This window comes from Apteryx rowi, unplaced genomic scaffold (genome assembly GCF_003343035.1).
Source record: "Apteryx rowi isolate R43461 unplaced genomic scaffold, aptRow1 scaffold_95, whole genome shotgun sequence".
In the NCBI taxonomy this organism is placed as follows: domain Eukaryota; kingdom Metazoa; phylum Chordata; class Aves; order Apterygiformes; family Apterygidae; genus Apteryx; species Apteryx rowi.
Genome location: NW_020451260.1, coordinates 1,491,687 through 1,510,242, shown reverse-complemented (window position 1 = coordinate 1,510,242; position 18,556 = coordinate 1,491,687). Strand labels below are relative to the sequence as shown.

The 18,556-nt window shown below is 42.8% G+C and overlaps 1 protein-coding gene across 4 annotated transcripts in view; it reads right to left on the bottom strand.

Annotated features, from left to right (window-relative positions):
• The window catches only part of ME2 (malic enzyme 2), a 35,122-nt gene extending 16,592 nt beyond the window's left edge, over nt 1-18,530 (bottom strand). The window contains exons 1-6 of one of the 4 annotated variants that reach the window (XM_026092214.1): nt 17,805-18,528; nt 17,569-17,676; nt 13,757-16,708; nt 12,094-12,220; nt 2,285-2,418; nt 764-913 (exon numbers count right to left, since the gene is read on the bottom strand). In XM_026092214.1, coding sequence (XP_025947999.1) covers nt 764-913; nt 2,285-2,418; nt 12,094-12,201 — 392 coding nt within the window. In that variant the 5' untranslated portion in view covers nt 12,202-12,220; nt 13,757-16,708; nt 17,569-17,676; nt 17,805-18,528. Of the gene's footprint in view, nt 1-763; nt 914-2,072; nt 2,168-2,284; nt 2,419-12,093; nt 12,221-13,101; nt 13,554-13,756; nt 16,709-17,568 lie in introns of those variants that run through there. The other 3 variants (XR_003257937.1, XM_026092215.1, XM_026092216.1) reach the window with 3 other exon arrangements.
• Nucleotides 18,531-18,556: the final 26 nt, after the last annotated feature.

The window sequence follows — 18,556 nt, the reverse complement described above, 5'->3', positions numbered from 1 at the left end:
CGAGCCACCTCCAGCCGCGGTCTCTCCTTCCCTGCTTTGCCAAGGACTCTCCCTAAACCACGGCTCACCAGCCTCTGCTTCTGCACCCAAGATGTGCTGACCAGCTGCTCTGCAGCCCATCGTAAGAGCCTCTCCAGCATGGGGAGCCTCGGCCACTTCTAGTGGGAAAACGCTGGCCGCAGCGTCGGTTCTGGCAGGGCCGCTGTTAGCCTGAGCTTCCTAGAGCAAACCTGCCGCTGCGCCCGCTGTGCAGGATGGGCACGCGCTCCCGTTCCCGCATCTCTGCGCGGGCTGCGAGCAGGTTCGCCTTAACTGGTGAAGCGCAGAGGAACGTATCTGATGAATCTACCTGAGGTTTGCCCTCCTTAGCAGAGCGTCAGACCAGAGGACTTCCAGCAATCCTTTCAATCTGTATTTTTCTCTGAACGCTCTGCTCTTATCCAGATCCTCAGCTCCACGGATGTGATTTCAAGAGCTGGAGAAAGTCACAGCAATCTCCTGGGAATGCAAGAGCTGCACGGCCTCCTGGGGAGAGCTGGAAATAGGGCTGAAGCCCTGCACTTGTGTGTCACATTACCTCTCCCATTTTCAAATGTTCTTTTTTCCAAAAGAAGCTGGGTCTTCAGTTGTTATTTAATGAATCGGCCTAACTTTAATGTAGCTGAATCCAAATGAAAATGAAATAAAGCATTTCCAAACCTCAGGGAAGTATATAGAGAAAAGGGCAATAAAAATAGTAGCACTATATACGTATCGTTCTTACTTTGGTCTCCTGAAGATGTGTCCATACTGGGAACAGGCAAGGCCTACTGTTGGTGTATATACAATTGGCATTAACCGCTCAATATCATCTTGTAATACCCTATAGAATAATTTTTCATTTCTCTCTTGGATTCCCATTATGTAGATATACCTGTAATAAAGCAAAGAAAAAAAATTAACTTATGTTTCACATTTATGTTTATGTAAAACAATGTGAAAAATGGCAAAGCAAAAAACCAAACTTGCTACATATTATATCTTCATGAAATTCCTTCCTCCACTCAAGCCGGGCTTTGAGAACTAAACAAAAGTTGGAAAGGAAAGAGTAGCGGTACTAAAAAGCTGTAATAAAAATAGCTGATATGACATACCACGCATGCTAACAAATTAAGGCACAAACATGTATTATGATATAAGATAACCCATGGATTTATTACAGGATGCAGCTGGGAGTCTCATTACTGTTAAAAAAAAAAAATCAGTGAAAGAATTTTTCAGCTAAAAAAGGAGGTCTTGACAGTAAAGTCTTCTTAATCCTAACATTAACACAGCTTCAAAACTAACCAACTCCTAACAAAAGTCCGCTTTGAAGGACATAACTCAGTGTGTACATTAAACCTTCATTTTTGCCAATTTATATACCAGCTTATCACGTACCAATTCACATCATTTAGCTGACTGGACAGCATACACATCATTAATCAGGGATTATCTTAGGTTACAGCGACTGGATGCTTTGCCAATGTAGATGATTTGACCGTTTCAGATCAGCAGGTGAAATGATGTGGGTTTAAAAGTTATCTTTCAGTTGTCATGAGAACAGAGTTTTGATGGCCCAGTACGCTTCAAATCATTCTAATGCTACTCTTGCCTCTATGAGGCGGCATATTTTCCTGTGCAAATATGCACATGTTTATATGAAAATGGTAACAAAATGCTAAAAACATGCCATTCTAACAAAACAAATCACCTTATTTTTTTTTCATCCAACCAGTGCGTTAAGAATCTGATCTCACAGAATTACTCAGTAAGAGCCTCAAAATATTAAGGCCATAATTTCCTTCTAGCAATAATTACAATATAGGATAAACACTATTTTTCACACTTAATTAGCAAGTTTCTAACTTTCCGAAATTCASACATATTTTTCTGGTGTTCTCTAAAGCTAAAAAAACAGTTCTGTGCTCTGACAACCTGCCAGCCAAATCTTCCATATTACAGAAGCATAACAGCAAGGTCTTCAGCAAGCTGCGGCCCCGCAAGTCTGCAGCTCTGTTACGGGCAAATTTGTGCATATTCTTTTTTGGTACCTCATGACTATGCGACGTTACAAAATTGCTCCCCAACCTCATTTAGTTACATAAGGGACTGATGAACGAAGTTTGTGCAAAACGGAAAATAACCTCCAACAACTGGAAAACCTAGAGGAGGCCAAGAAAACGTGTGTGGTTATCCCAGTGAAGTATTTTTACACCCATTCCCATCTAGCAGCATGACAAAGCAAGGCTGGAGGAGTGCTTACTTTTCCAGGGGGTCATTCATTTTTGCCAAATTCTTATGGAAGCGCAAGGCCTGAATGTCTTGTGTCTCTATTTTAGGAGGTAGAAGTCCTTGCAACCCAAGCATCTGTCGCTCGTGCAATGTGAAGGCCATGCCCTGAAAACAAAAGAGAGGTGAGAAACATGTAGCAGTTGCTTTCTAGGAGTTCTGTTTATAATGTATTTGCCATTTCTGACTATCCACTTCCAGGATACCCACGCACGCTGCTCAAAGTACGCCAAGTGTTACTGGACCAATGTCTCTTTGGAGGAAAAAAAAATCTTGTCCTATTTTACAGGGAGAAAGGAACAAAGAAGCAAATATTACACTGTCTGGCAAACAGCAGCACTGTTTGCAAGAGCTGCGTTTTTGTCCCTACTTCTGATAATCTAGCCAGACCCTAAAAAGTTAKTGAATTGCCCTAATGCTTCTACTGAGATCGTATCTCAACCCAAATCCTCCCTTTTTGATTAGGGCTAGTGCTAATCTCTTAATCGCTTCAATTTTCTACTACCAAAAGGTCTTATTTGTAACAAATTGAGTTTCAGAAGAGTTGAATCACAAAAATATCCCACCATTTCCATTCTTCTCCCTTGCAAGGTGGACAGAGTTTTACTTTAAAAGTTGAAGATCACTGCTGAAAGAAAAAATAATTTTCAACCTTTTAATATTTTGGTTTAAAAATTAATTGCAGCATACATTAGGCCCTAACATGACTCTAATCCTTAAGATGTTTTGAGTTATTTAACACCATTCCAGCAGGCATTAACTACTGGCACTGCACTTAATATACTTCACGGCCTGCTGTGAGCCACCTGTTAGTCAGTGGAGATAGAGATTACAGGGCAATTAAACCCTAGGCATAACTTTGCAAAACTTCGCTGATACGAAACCAGACCTCAGGACCAAAGTTGCTTGAAGTGCTAACCCCATTTGTGCAGCAACTGACCCCAATTTAAGTTTGCTTCTGCCAAAAGAAAAATGATAAATTTTCTTTGCTTGAGTTTATTCAACGGGGTCGGTTCAGTGAATGGTTAATCAATATTTGAGAAAGCAGGAGCTGAGGAGGGAGGAGAGCCTTCCCTGCGCCACGGCGCTGCACTTGCCTACTTTAGAATAACAAAAAATAAAATCAGCAATTAGAATATATGTATTTTCACCTCTGCAGATGGTCGAGTAGACTTTTATAGGTATTTGTATAAAGCGTGCATATTCTTAACAAAAGACCCTGTGGTTTACAGAGGCAATATAGAGGCTACACTTCATTGTAATTTAGCATACTTGAATCATTTATAACCAACACGGATCAACTACACCTTAGGAAAATCCATAATTAAAAATAATTGATTTTGATTTATATCATTTTTCTCTTTGCTTATTCAAATCACATTTACTATCAGTTATTCTGACTACACAGTTTGAAGCAGTCCACCTGCTTTTTTGTACTAATCGTACACTATATTCTAAAGTAAGAAAATATTTGAAGATTTAGAAAGCAAGCTGGTCTACTTCAAGGAAGAAAAAAAAAAGATAAAAAAAAGCTTAGAAAAGCTTCAAGTATTTAACCTCAAAATAGCTCAATCCTCTACATTTCTAAGATTTCACTTTCAATGTAACAGACGTGACATTTAATAATAAATTCAATTTATCTTTTTCTATTATCTGAGTCATTTGCATTTTTTTTTTCCTTTCCTCACGTAAATGTTATGCTCACGTATTCCTCTGATACTTTCTGTAAGCGAATTTTGGATTACGGCTTATTCCTGATCTTCTGACCCTGGCTGCTTGTYGTTTGCTGGGTGTCACAGTCACTGCAGCCACGTGACGCCTTTGCTGATAAACGATTTGAGGACTCAAACGTTGCAACCGAGAACAAAACCAGCGAGCAGCAGAGGCACGAGGCAAACCAAGAGGAACAAGCACCACATGCCATCTTTTCCCCTCAGTTCTAACACATTTCCTCAGCAAGATCGTGAGTATTCAGATGAATGCAAATAAATCAGAGAGAGGAACACAGCTGAATCAAAACATATTGCAAAGGATTTTTGGACCTGCTCTCAAACACTTTTCAAAGGAGTTCAAAGGATTTTTTTGTCCAGACATACTTATTTTTTTAACCTTTGGAATTCAATATACGAATGACTAATTATGGTACTAGTTTATGTTGAGAGTTAAACAAAACCCCATCAAAAAGCTAGTCAAGTGAATCAGCGATACGAGACTTTATTTCCAAACTACACTATTTACTTTCAATCCAGAAAAATTACTTCTAACAGCATAAGTTCAGTGCTTGTAAAGAACCTGCTTTAGTTTCACTTCTACACCCGCCACAAGATTCGTCAGAAGATCCTCGAGGAACGTAAGGACGGCTGTCGAAGCRGCGTGCGCCTGAAGCATGCAAAGCCACGGATCAGCTCTCTTCCCCTTCTCCTTAACCCTCTCGCGACTTTGTTACCTTTATCAGTTTATGCCTTTTTAAAAACAACCATTTCTCAGTGCATACCGCGTTCCGGATAGGAAGCTAAGCACAGCTGGGAAACATCTGTAATATTCTGAAGGTTACTTTAGGCACTACAAAAAATAGAAGCGATGCCAAAAGATTTATGGTGTTAAGAAGAAGAAAGAAAAAGGTAAGTCTCTTAGCAGGAGAGATATAAACACTAGTCAATAAAGTCACTAATGTCTATGTGGTCTAAAAGCCAGAACCCCTTTAGTGGTACTTTACCTACCGTTTACTAAAATTTTACTCTAAACCAGCTGAAATACCTCACTAGCAAAACTACACCCTCCCTTTCAGAAACTATTCATAAAATCCCTTAAAATAAAATCTGTTTAATTCCTGTTATTGGCACAGACACTGTGTCACGACTCTCTCTTAATTTCCCTGTACAGTAAACCCAGTGACGATATACCGTCTGGGTCCTCAATACTACTACCAAATGAGCCCTTAGGTTTGTATTAAGCAGAACAGCTACCCATGTTTAYTCAATTTATTCACATTTTTTTCAGTCTACAGGCAACCTGGATTTTCAGTGTATCTGGAGTTAGAAGAGCTTTAAACACAATGAATTCTCTGAGTGGTACTAAGTACTGCCAGCTGTTTGCTTATGAGTACGACAATTAAGTCTTACCACATTAAAAGATGCATTTTAATTTCTGCCCAGGCCTAACTCAGAGAAATCTGAATGCCATCAGCCTCCCTACAGAAATTTAATCTTCACTCCAGCTAGAACATAACAAGTTTAGTCCAGAACAGCACTACAAAAAAACCCTGAGCCCTTTCCAAGGCTTGCTGTGTTCGTTATCTTGGTCCGTGACCATYGGCTGCTTCTTGGTTTGCATTCGGGACTTCGGGGTCGTTCCCTGCGTAGCACCTGGCRGGATGGAGATCTTCCTCAAACTTGGTCTGCCTAAGAGCTGCAGTATTACAGACTTACCAGCCTCTTCCTCTCGTTTTAGCATCTCCGGTGCGGTTTGACAGAACCGGCTCCCAGGGAACCAGGGGGCATCAGGAATTTGCAACGCTAGGACTGATGTTCTCAAAGGCACTGAAGATCCCACCACCTGCTCCAGTGCCCCATTCCCATTGGTTTCAGCTGCGACTGAGCACCTAGACACTGTAACGATTTGGGCTCGGGTCACAGGAATCACTTTTTGGTTCCATTTGACCCACAGAGTCGGGTGGCCTTTCTCAGCGGGTTTTGCACCGACTTACACTTAGATTAGTTTCCTTAATCCTCTTTACAGCTTAGAAATAACAGGTGTMCTCTTCAGACAGTACAGACAAGGCATGGACTGTACCCAGGAAAAACCCAGCACACTTCAAAGACTACAAATGAAATAATTAATACACACGGACAAATTTATCAGACTAAGATCAACATAATGCTGCAGAAAAAAAGCAGGAAAATGAAGTGTTGACAGGGTTTTTTTTAAGTCAGGACAAGCTCCCATTTAATCACTGCATACAGTGTCTTTAGTGCTCCAGCTATCTGGYGCAGGGACCTTGCTTCGGCCCTAACAACCGGACTATGCTACACAAAGCTAACGGTGCTATAAATACCAGCATATAAAAATTCTGGTTGCCCACTTTGCACGGAGGTGAAGAGGAGAGCAGAATCTTGCCATAACTTTCATAGCACCCCTGAGTAAGTAACCGAGAGCTTTCTGAGCAGAAAAATATCAAGTGAGAAAAAAAATTAATAATAAGGCTTGAGGGAAAACTGTATAGGAGGGGATATTTTTACCTGGTATCATAAATGCTCTGAAGCATTTTGAAAATCAGTATAGTTTACAACAAATAACCCATTCAAAGCCCCTGATAAAGACGTAAATGCAGAATATATCCAAATGCAGCTAGTGCTAGGAAAATGAGAGTCAGCCTACTTCACAGGGGAGATTTAATGAAATGGTTCTYATGTAACTTTTAATCGTTGCCATAACATACTCAGCAGCATATCCTACACTTTGAAGTAGTACCATAAACTAAATTTTCAAAATAAAGGAGATTTTACTTGGGATTGTGGGCTTTTTCTTCTCTTAAGTGTGCTCCTTTGGCTAAATCTCAAAGTTCGCTATTGCACAACATGTCTCCAGTGCAAATTAATAAGGTTCACTCATACGAATCAAAGGTGCATTTGCTATCTGAAACATAGATTCAAAGTTTATCTGGGTTTATATATACAGTATATAATATGCAGACCTCCTTTGATTTTTTTTCCTCTTTCATTTTTCAAACTGAATTTAACATCTTTCATCTTCCACAAACAACATTTTGTACTGGCAGGGGGGCTAAAGTCCAACATAAAGTGCAAGCTTTTTATATTTTCCCGTCAGTATGCCTTAAACCCTGTGCTGAAGCCACAAGGGCAGGGCTACTAAAATGGCCAGCTGCAGCCTAGATATTAACTGCAATAAAATTATATATTTAGAGCTCCCCCGCCCCATATCTGCTCCCTGCTTCTGCAGGCAAAGACACCCGCAGTTCTTGTACCACATCTGTATGCAGGGGACCAGCTGCAAGTCACTGCGGCTGCTGACCAGATTCGGCCAACCAGCATTTATGAACGATCTGGGTTCAGCTGGAGCTTTTCCTCCCCAAAACAGAAGCCTTTCCAAACCAGCAAGCAAGTCATCCGGCCCCTTTGGGGTTTGCTTCCAAGCACGAACGGTCACGGTGAAGTTGCACTTTGCCAATCGCGAGCATAACGGATTGCAATGGATCCCCCACCATTTCGTCTCAACCGTACAGCGTTAGTGAGCACCGCAGAGACAGTTCATTAAACTGCTATCCGTAACCGCACAGATGCCATTGCTTTCGGTCTCCTTTAATGGCCTTAACCCCACAAATCTCAAAACCAAGACAACTGCCTTCCTTCCCTCACCTGCAACCCCAGCAACGCAGGAGCTGCGAGCAGAATAGCTGATCCAAGCTAAACGAGGCGTAATACCACTTATCAGCTTTGGCACTCGTAGCACCTTTTCAGGCAGATGATAAAAGCTGGTTACAGATTAAACAGATCCATCTTCTTTCCGCATCTGAATCCTCTTAAAAGCAGGCAGATCTTCAAGGAAGCCGATAACAGCTTTAGAAGCTGCAGATGCATGGCCACGTGACCTCCATCCAACAACCTCTCCATCCCCAAACCGGTTGGGCAGGACACAAGACTTGTGGTGGGACTCTTCTTTTGGGCTCTGTGTGCGCGAGTTTCTAAGTAGCCTGTTTCTAGTAGTTTCTGTCAACGTTTCCTGCCTTCTAGGACATTTCTTTGTGACTGACCAGGAACTCCCGTAATATTTCAAACACTGCAATTCCCAGCAAGATAAACCCCACCCCTTTCAGTATGTCTGCACACCCTATTTATCTTGGTTTCCCAAGAAAACCAGGAAGGCAGATGGGCATTGCTTATTCTACACCTTGGCTGCTCAACCAAGCAGCTAYGGTCTAAAAAATTTCCAAACAAAAGAAACCAAACGTGTCTAGACCAGTGTGGTAGGAATGGGCAGAGGAAGGAGAAAGGGAGCATTTCTGTTTAGATCTTCATTTTTACGCAACCTTTCCTCACGTTCTCTTGTCCTACCCCATTTATTTTGCCCAACTAGCTTTGTTTTCTTTTTTTTATTCTGAATTGGAAATACCCTGTCTGGGTATTTGCCAGAAGTCAGTCAGACCATGTATATCTTTGATAAGAGACCGATTCTTTAAACACAGGTAATCTATCAGAGTTTCAGTGATGTATTCAATAAGGCATACAGGAAAATAAATTGGGCTGAAAAAGCTGGAAATGAATACAGATGAAAATGCGATTAATGGTCTAGCTAAAGACAAGATAACAAATTCTGTGAAAAGATGCCTGCCAATCTGGAGAACAGGCACTAGGACAGGCCCTCAGGAATTGTTCTGGGGATAAATCTTAAACTGACCATTCATGACACCATCAGCAAATTCTTAATTTATTTTTTAAAAGATGTCACGTACTCACACATACATGTGCCCAAGCACGTATGCATATAAATATGTGCGGACATATGAAATGTGCTAAAGATATTTGCTGAAGGGAAAAATTTGGGAAACACTGTCAGGATATGAGAGCAATACTGAAGAATGAAGTAACCCCGCAAGATTGAGGAACAGAATAATATAAAAGGGGTGATGGAACCAACCACGCACAACGCAGTCAAGCGCACAGAGACTAACAAGAACTGACACAAGATAGAAAATTGCCAACTGACGGCAACTAAAATACAGAAAGTGTCACAAATTATGCGGTCTCTCCAATTTGCTGCAGGCAAAAAGAAACCAAGTATGTGAACAACGTTATAGGTCACATATTTCCAGCGACGATAAAGACACACCGATGCCATTCTACAGGGCAGCATGGACGTTACCAAGATCGGGGTCATCATCCGTTCTGTGCTGGAAGAAGAAATCCTGGCCCATGCGTGAGAACCCCACGCATTACCGCAACACAAGTAACAACTGACTTGCCAGTATTAAACAAATGAAATTGTTTAAGTGCCAAAAAATGCTGCTTCCATGCAGTAGGGATCAGCAGCACAACATAAGGTCCTGAAGCCAATTAAGTAGAATTTGAATCCCTGTCACAGAGCAGTTCAGCAGAAATCAAACATCATGGGAGACTGTAAATATACATCGATGCCAGCAACGCAGCTACAGTATGTTCTGCAATTGTTTGGCCGCAACAGCAAGGGCATTACCGATATAGCGCGYGACCTTTTCTGAGCTGCCCTGACCACAAATATCTGAAACCCGGCCTTGAAACACAAAAGCCTAATACAGTTAATGCAGGCAGGCTGCACCTCGCAGGAGCCAGGTAAGGCTGGGAAAGACAAGGGAAAAAAAAAAAACCAAAACCCCCCAGCTCCAATGGCAAAGTAGAGGAGCAGATTAATTTGCAGATGGGGAAGGGGTGCTTTTCCATCAGTGATGCCGGTGTCTTACAGTTCTTATTTTAGGCCCCATGTACATTAATGGAGTCGAAATGTTTTGTAGGATAACTCAATATAGGTTATAAAAATTAAACATAAGCAACAAAAAAACGAGTTATAAAATGCTGATCTCAAGTCACCAGCAAGAGATATCGAAGTCCATTATCTGTGTGTGTGTATATACATACATACTCATATATGTATACACACACACACAGAGGCACGTATGAGGCAACCAGGGCAAGCAGAGCAGAAAGGGTAGTTTCCCTGTTTAGTCAATCTTTTATTTCTCTGCTGAATTTCCCAAATAAGTTTCTACATACGTACTACACCCAACCACCAAGCAGTATCACTTAAGCACTCTACAGGTCTGTTCAAACAGGTGTCAGCCTTAATGACAGACTGACTAAGGCAGAGCTGAACAAACAGGCAGGAAGTTTTTTTCCTCTGCCCAGTATCACTTCTTGGAGCCATTTAAAAATTATTTTAAAAAATCAGCTGCTATTAATGAGCACCTCTCTGCTCTTCCCTCCTCAAAAAAAAATAATAAAAAAAAACTGCACTGTGCTCAGTCCCCCACAGAACTGCTCCAGGCTTAAAAAAAAAAAAAGAAAAAAAAAAGATACTATCACCAGAAAAACAATAAGAAATGACCTACTGTTTTTGTTTCTGACCACTGTTGCATAATCAGCACTTGAAAAAGCTTTCAGGGCTTGAAATAATTTCCTCTGGCATGGCAAAGTGTCAGAAAAGTCTCGAGATACCCCATCGTGACAGATCGCACCAGTCTATCCTTTTCTCCTCCCAACACTCCCATCTCACTTTTGCTTTTGCAGTCAGCCGGACTCTAGCTACCACAGCTATCTCCGTATTTATGCAACCCGCATTCACACAATATTGAGGCATCTCACCCTGCACTGCACTGTATAAGGCAACGCAAGCAACTTTTGGTCTTCCTTCCTTCTTTTCAGGACACTGAAGAGTGACTCTTCCACCAAGAAACACTGGAGCGACTCTCCCCAGAGTTATGGGTGGGATACAAAGAGATGGGGCTTGTATTTCTTAGCTCGATTCCCTCGCCCTTTCCCCCGTAACTTTTGAGCCCATTGGCCAACTTCTACTTATTCTGACAGTAAGAGAGGGACAAAGAAAAGAAATTCCAACAAATTTCAATTAAAAAAACCCTGCTGCGTGGAGGAAAGAGGCAGCCTAGTGCCCCCACCGGGAGAAAGGCCGCGCTGAGCGCAGGGGTTAGGTGCTCGGCTGCCAGCTGGCCACTTCACGGCAGCACGGGCTGCTTCATGTCTGGCCAGGGGACACGCGAAGGAGCTGGGAATATCAGCCAAGGTCATGGGAAGGAAGGGAAGGAAGTTTACAGAGAAGGGGAAATTTGAAGCATGACAGGAGGGGGAGGGGGAAAAAAAACAAAACACAGAGAACGGGGAAGAAGAGAAAAGCAAGACCTCAAAAAGCGCAGGACAAAGCCATGGAAGTCCAGCTTTGCCAGTTCCATTGCTCATAAAATACCCTATTCAAGGCAGCTAGGTTTGTCACCTTTCTTGACCACTTTAGATGGCTTGGATTAACTGCCAAAAGCCCTCATCTTATTTCTCATTAGCTTTAGTTTAAAGGTTGATCGTTTTGTTATTCCCAAAGACTACTACTGCTCTGGAAAAAAAAAAGGAAATTGGGGGTAGGGAGTTGGAAATGTGAATCTTTTAAGAAAGCAGCTTTTTTTTCCCCACAAAGAGAAATTCCTCCCAATGCATGGAACCAACATAATGTCTCTACCTCCCAGTTATCTGATTTTCAGAGGCGCTCTCTCTCTGACTCTCTGCACAGAGATGTTTCTAACTGACGTGGCTTGGTCCCATTTCACAGTCCGGCAGGTGAAAACCAGGACTAGGACTCGGAGGCTAATACTTTCTATCACTAGCAAGTTTGAATTCAAAATTACTTTTGCAAACTATGAAGTAAGGYTCATAATCTGCTAAAATATTCTTGGGATTCAAGCAGCCAAAAAATTAAGCCAGCAATCAGCGAGAATCACCGATTCTTAATTCGGCACGAGAGAGCAGCAGGATCGGTTGTGTAAACCACAGCAAACCGAGGGAAGTGCAGGCTGACAGAAGCAGAAAGCGTCACTGCAAGTCCCTGTATTGTAGTTCTCCAGGTAGTAAACTTTAAACGATCGCTGGCTCCTCCATCTTTTGTACCTTTTTTTGGCTGTGGCCCAGTACAGCTCCTTGACCTTAAAACTGAACACCGCTTCAATCCTAGAACAAGGTTCACTGCGCAGTTGCCAGCTGAAGATAAGATGCTTGATAAACGCACGCCACCAACCTTGTTTGTTCGCGGGTTTAACATCAGTGGCTTGCCTTTTTCTTTCGTATGTGCACTGCGACATGCYGTTGCGCAGGGAGTGGCAGCTACTCTTAATCGGGAGAACATCTTCTTTTTTATACTGCACCTGGGAAGAAGAAAAGAAATCATTCAGATACAGATGTTGTCAAACTAATATTCATATTTCTACGTTATCTGTTGTAAGAGAAATAGGTACACGTTAGATAAGGCTCCTCCTCACTCAAACACTGTGATAATAACCCAAAATTGCCTCGTTGCAGCCGGGACGAAGGAGAAGGAAATCTTTACGATGAACAGAGCATGCCAGTGAGTACAGAGAACATACAGGGAAACTAGCACAGCTAGCATCATGCTGCGGGCTGCAGTCAGCGGCATTTACTAGGTACTGTCTTGTAGCTGCACCCTAAACCTAGGGCGGAAAATAGCCATTAGCAAATATTATCCTTCTGCGGTGACCCACGTAACTGGCACCAGTACAAGGGCCAGGGAGGACAGACTGACTCGGGCTAGTACAGCAGGAAAATTGAGGTTGCGTTTCTCCAATACCTTTCTGAAAACAAAATCTACTGGCCTGGGCAACAGAAAGGAGAGCAAGCATGTCTCTAGGCCTGGTACAACTAGATTAGGCAAAAACTGTAAAACAGCTAAACATTTATTGAACCTCTGGATTCCATCCTCGATTTTTTAACTTCCAAACCTAAAAAAGAAAAGTTATTTTCAGAGGCTGTATACCTTTTCAATAAAGGAAATGTTTCCCTAACAGATTCAAAAATTTCTTAGCGCCACTCAAAAGCCTAGCTCTTAATACTGTTAGGTGATGACCACTCTCAAATCCATTTTATTCAATTATTTTTAACAAAATGCTCTTTGGAGCAAAAATTATTATTTATTACATGCTTGTATAACACAGTGACACAAGGGGACATGTCCTGGACTTGTCCCTAAATGCTATTTCAGCAACATTCAGAGACAGAACAGCAGTCACACCTCAGGACTTTACACAAGACCACAGCTGTAGGCCTCTATAAACCCGGATTAAGATCGCGGCTCAGAAAGGATGAGGCATACGTCGCTCGGGTGCAGCATCGCGCAGGATCCGGACAGGGGGAGGACGGCAGAGGGGAAAAAACCTTCAGTATCAGGTGCATACGATCAGGGAAAAAAGGCAGAGCCCGTGGGACACCACGGCAGGGAAGTCCTCTCTCTCCGTTGCCGGGCCTAAGGGAAGGAAGGGGTCTCCAGGGCTTGCGGTAAGCTTGTTCGGATAAGTCCGTCCCCGCCAGCCCCCAGCCTTTCGCAGCTGGTGCTCCGGGGTTCCCTGCCCCAGCTGTACCTTCAAATCCTCGATACGCGCAGGAATAGTAAAACAGGTACGAGATACTTTTAAGGACTGCAAAGATGCATGGTTTGGATTTTTAATTTCTTCCAGATGGAAGACGAAAATGAGATTAAGAAGCAAAACTACATTACCTTAAAAATAGCCTGGATACTTTAGAAGACCTTGTTACAATCAAAGTTGCACATAATCAACTTTTAAGACAGCAGACTGACTTTAGAAGTTATCATCTGAGGATCTGCTTCGAAATCTTTCAAAGCATTAGAAGAATATGTATAAACCTAGGATTTTTCATCATCAGTGTACCTCGGTTTCTTTTTCACCCGTCGCAAACTCCAGAGGAAAGCAATGCTGAYGTTCAGCAGGTTCGCTCTCTCTCAACCTTTCTTCGGTCGGTTCAGCCTTGCAGTTTAAGAAAGTTCCACTCAAAACTCACGTGGTTAGTTGTTTTGGGGTAAAGAAGATAAATTTACTGTGCGGAGACGGGACAAGTGGAAGCCTTGCCAGCATTACAACCAAACGTTGCTTTTAGCATGATAATTCCTCCCTGAACTAGCTAGCGGTGGACTAAACACAGCTGGTCTGCCAGAGTTCAGGGCAGAAGAAAATAACCACATACAGCAGGATCAGATAAGCAAAATTAAATTTGTGCTACAAAACAACCAGCCTTTAGGAATGGCAAATTCGGTCTTAACTGATTTTAATTCTGATAGCTCGTTTGGCGTTATTACACAATTGTAAGTCCATGTCCTTATGCATATGAAGCCAGAAATGATCTGTGATTACAATATCCCAGTAAAACTCAGCAGGCATCTTATCAATCTGGTTTTAGGGGGGGGCTTCAATTTGCCATGAATAACTATCTTAAAGAAGGGATTAAAAAGTAAGCCAAACATCACACCTTATCTTGCTCTACTCAAATTTACTCTGTTGCAGGTAGTATTTTATGAACCAAACAAGACTGTGGCCCAGATTTCTCCTAACTAACTTTAATCAATTAACTCTCTAATCGACAAGAGAGAGAGAGACTTTTCTGGGGTGTGATTCAAATCTTACACGGGCCAAATTACTTTCTGGAGGTGCTCCTCTCTTCAGAGGTGCCCTAGAGGGACCTAAAACGAGTCTCCTAGTGGAAGCGTCTCAGATGCCTACAGCTAAGTGGGAGGAATCTGGGCTTTGTTTTCCACTCATTTCCTTGGTTTACATCCAAGAGAGATGATCCCAGTTGATTTATGCCTGACATAAAATTTAACCCTCTGACAGAATTTAACCCATCAAATTTAAAATCAAGGCTACGTCTATACATGCCATCGGGTGGGTTAACGCTTTTTAAAACAGAGCTCCCAGCCTAACCCCGCTCGCCCGGACGAGCTCCACAAGGACGGACCCTGTGCCTGAGCCAGAGGCAGCACCGGGTAGCTATAAAAATAACTCGCGCCAAGAATTTGGAATTACAGCCAACAGCTTCTCAGATGAAAGATACCACCAGACAATAAAAGTACTCTAGATGCAGCACAGTCCAACTGACGGCAAATAAGCTGGCCCGGCCACCACCTGCTTCTCATCCTTCCCTCAAGGGAAGGATGAAAGGACACGAAGCTTAACGCCGCGGCGACTCATATTTATCCTGCCTGTTTCAGGGAAGAGCTCAGCAACAGGTCTGCAGGAAAGGCCCCCAAACTGATACCTGGTTTCCAGCAAAATAAAAGGYTGCGTCGTGCTGCTTTGCAGGAAGATTTTTAAGCGGTCATGAGGGGTTTTGTGGAAGTGCTACCTAAAAAGAGATCAGGCCTGAGGTGGTGGTAGGGAAGGATGTCAGCTGAGGACAAGAGGGGGCTGRGAGGCTGGGACACCAGAGATGCCCAGAGCACTGAGCTTACGCAAGGTCCTGTCAGCAGGAATTAGGAAGAAAGCAGAGGAATTGAAAGAGGAAGAAAATTTCTGCTAAAACATGTGCCAGCATAACCAGAATGAGGYTTTTTCTTCTTTTTTTTTTCTTCTTTTGCTTTCAGTACTTGACAATGGTAAGGAATAAACAAGCCTGTGGTACACCACTAGACTCGACCCATTACAACCAGTAATTTTTGACTTATTACTACATACATGCTGTGTCACAATTTAAGGGAACTAAATTCTTCAGCACAGCAGATGACGGCTTTCTGCTGTACCTTATCAGGAGGCATCTGGCCAGTTCAAACTAATTACTAATACTGTACAAGTGCCCTTATCTGGAAGCAAATGTTTTGCTGCTGCAATTATGGATTTGTTAAATTGCAAAAGCTACTTTTAAGGGAAAGGCTCATCATACTTTTAAAAGGTACAATTACATTGCTCAGAGAGTCAGGAAGCTCAGCGTCAATTAGGGCAAGGTCTGCTTCAATTACTACACAGCCTGAGCTGTGGATTATACCTAATACTARGGAATATTTCTCAGTGGACAGCAATTTATGCTTGATGACTTTGCAGTCTTCCTTCAGTTTGAATGATGGCTAAACAAAAATATTTCAAGTATTCTTGAAATTCTCCATAAATTAACAGCTCCAACCTTTTTTTCCAGGTAGTGAACTTACGGAGACCTCTGTGTTATCAGGAGTTTGTTCTTTATAACACAGGCTAGAAATATTAATAGATGACTATAAGGCTTCATAGAGTTTCCCACCTTTCTGGCCAAGAATGATTTTGTTTTCCTATGCGCCACTACGCTAGGACCAACAAACCTTTTCTCTCCTAAGCACATCGCAACTGTCCTGGGAGTCTGCACATCCTGAACCTGATATGGTTGTGCTCTCACTCTCTCTTTTTTTTTTTAAGGAAGCCTTGCCTACYCAAGCGTGACACAAACCAGGCACACGCTAGCTGGCTTCATCACTTCAGTAGTGATAAAGCAGTCTAAAACTATTACATTAGGCAAATACCAACTACAAATGCGTTCCCCAACAGGAGCTTCTCAAAGAAAGGTTTCCCTTTGTCCGCAACCCTCCAGTGGCGCAGTAAGTGCTCTGCGGAGTAAAGAGGAAAGGGGGGCACTTCCACTTTGCAACGGGAGCCCGTCAGCGCGTACGCGTGCGAGGGAAGGAGCACGGAGACGCGGCTGGGCAACGCAGGGCTCYGCATGGTAATGCAGCACCTCCGACTCCCTGCGTGCTCAAGGCACTGTTGGGTGTAGTTAACAGAAAACGGCAATAACAATATTCCAGGTTCCTTCCAGCGACGTCCTGAGCCATCATTTTAAATGACGTTTCTGAAGTACCTGGAGATCTGCAGATTAAAAGGTACAGTCACATTGGGAAGTGTTAATAATCTTACGTTCGGCAGTGGAAACTAGGCCATTTTGGAAGCAGGTCTTTAACACCTCTGGAACTACTTTTCTTCCCTCTTATCCTCAAGCAACCAATCCAACGGGAAGAAAAGCTGGATCTAAAGTACTTAAGCAGACTAAGTCAGTTCACATTTTGAGGTTTGAAGCATTCAGCAAATAAAGCAYACTTAGCTGAGTTCAAATGAGAATAATTTCAGAACATCTTTTTAAAAACAACTTAAAATATCAGCAAACTTCTCACAGCACAACTAGAAAATCGTACTAAATTGTTTGGTGTTGGAGTTTTGGTTCATAAAAGATCTCATCGCATAACTTCAGAAAGCTATTTTTCTACAGAATAGCGGATCTGACTTAAATATTCTTCTTAAGCACCAGAAAGTCCATTAACTTGTACTGCGGAAACTGCAGCAGCAATATTTTTGGCGCAGTCCAACAAAAAGATAAAGTCATGTCCTTGATTTTATTCCCACAAGTGGTTCCACTTGTTTTAGTGGGAAGACTCATGGTAGCAAAAGTAACCACATCTATGTATGCCTTATCCTGCAGATTCCTCATAAAGAACATTGAATATTAAATTCCTCTAAATATACAGAAAGCCACTGCTGTTTTACTCCGGAGAGAAGGTACACAGCTATCTTATAGCTGTTTTCTTCATTCCAAAACCAAGGATTTTTTGGATAGAGATAGAAACAGGGCTGTTCTCAACTACAGCTGCACATTTACAAAAGGCGATTCCTTCTGGGAGAATAACTCAGCAATAAACACGGAGAAACCGGGCTGCTGGCTAATTGAGAATTACCTTTAGCAGAGATAACACAAAGTAGAAGCCGGTCAACCATTTATAAGCCTTGTTGCGTACTACGGTTGGGACTTTTAAAGAAAATTCCTTCTTAAACTGCAGAGGAATCTGAAAAATTGCACATACATAGTTGGTTATCAGCCCAAGTAATAGCGAAATGCTCCTTCTGCTGCAATACAGGTGCGTTGAGCAGGAAGGCCGTCAGTGGGAAGGACGAACACCCGATGAGCGCTTACCCCAGGCACGGCATACTGCCATGCGTGACGGCGGTTTCTCCGTTCCTCAGTTTGCACGAGAAGAAGCTTCACATCTTGCCTGCGCTCCTTTTCCTTAAAAATACCCGCTCAGCCTAATTTCATATAGACCTTACCTTACAGAGCTAACTCCGCGTTGGACGCTCCTGCCCAGGCGCRTGAGTGAATTACCCACAGGGTCTAGGATTTTGCACAGGTCTTTGAATTACGCGCATGTGTTTACATATATACAAGGTTCCCCCTTGCTGTTTGTCACTAAATTTTTGGAACTGAGAACATGACAATAAGTGTAATTCCAGAACAGTCTGCTGGGCTGCAGGATTGTCCTTTTTTATCACCTGTTTACCACCGCGCCGCGCGTTTGAGGGTGTCCTCAAGCAGTCACGGGCTCACGCCGTTATTATAGGAGGTACCGAGCCGCTCGTAAAGCCAAGCRCAGATCTAGCAGCGCTCGACACCGCGGGGACAGCGAAACCGAGAGYGAAGCGGGACCCAACGCGACGCCGCTGCTTCTTCCGAATAGCCAAGAAGACAAAAAACAAAACAAAACCAAAAAAAAAAAACCCAACAACGCAGAAACTAGCCACAGAAACTAGCTCTAAAAACGCCGAGCGGCCCAGCAGTGTTTCCCGCTCCAGCTCCGCCGTCTCCCAACTTTCGCCCCCCGTTTCGTGGCTGTGGAAGTTGGCGGCGGGTCGAAGCCGGCACAAGAGCTGTCAAGCGGCCGCCGGGGG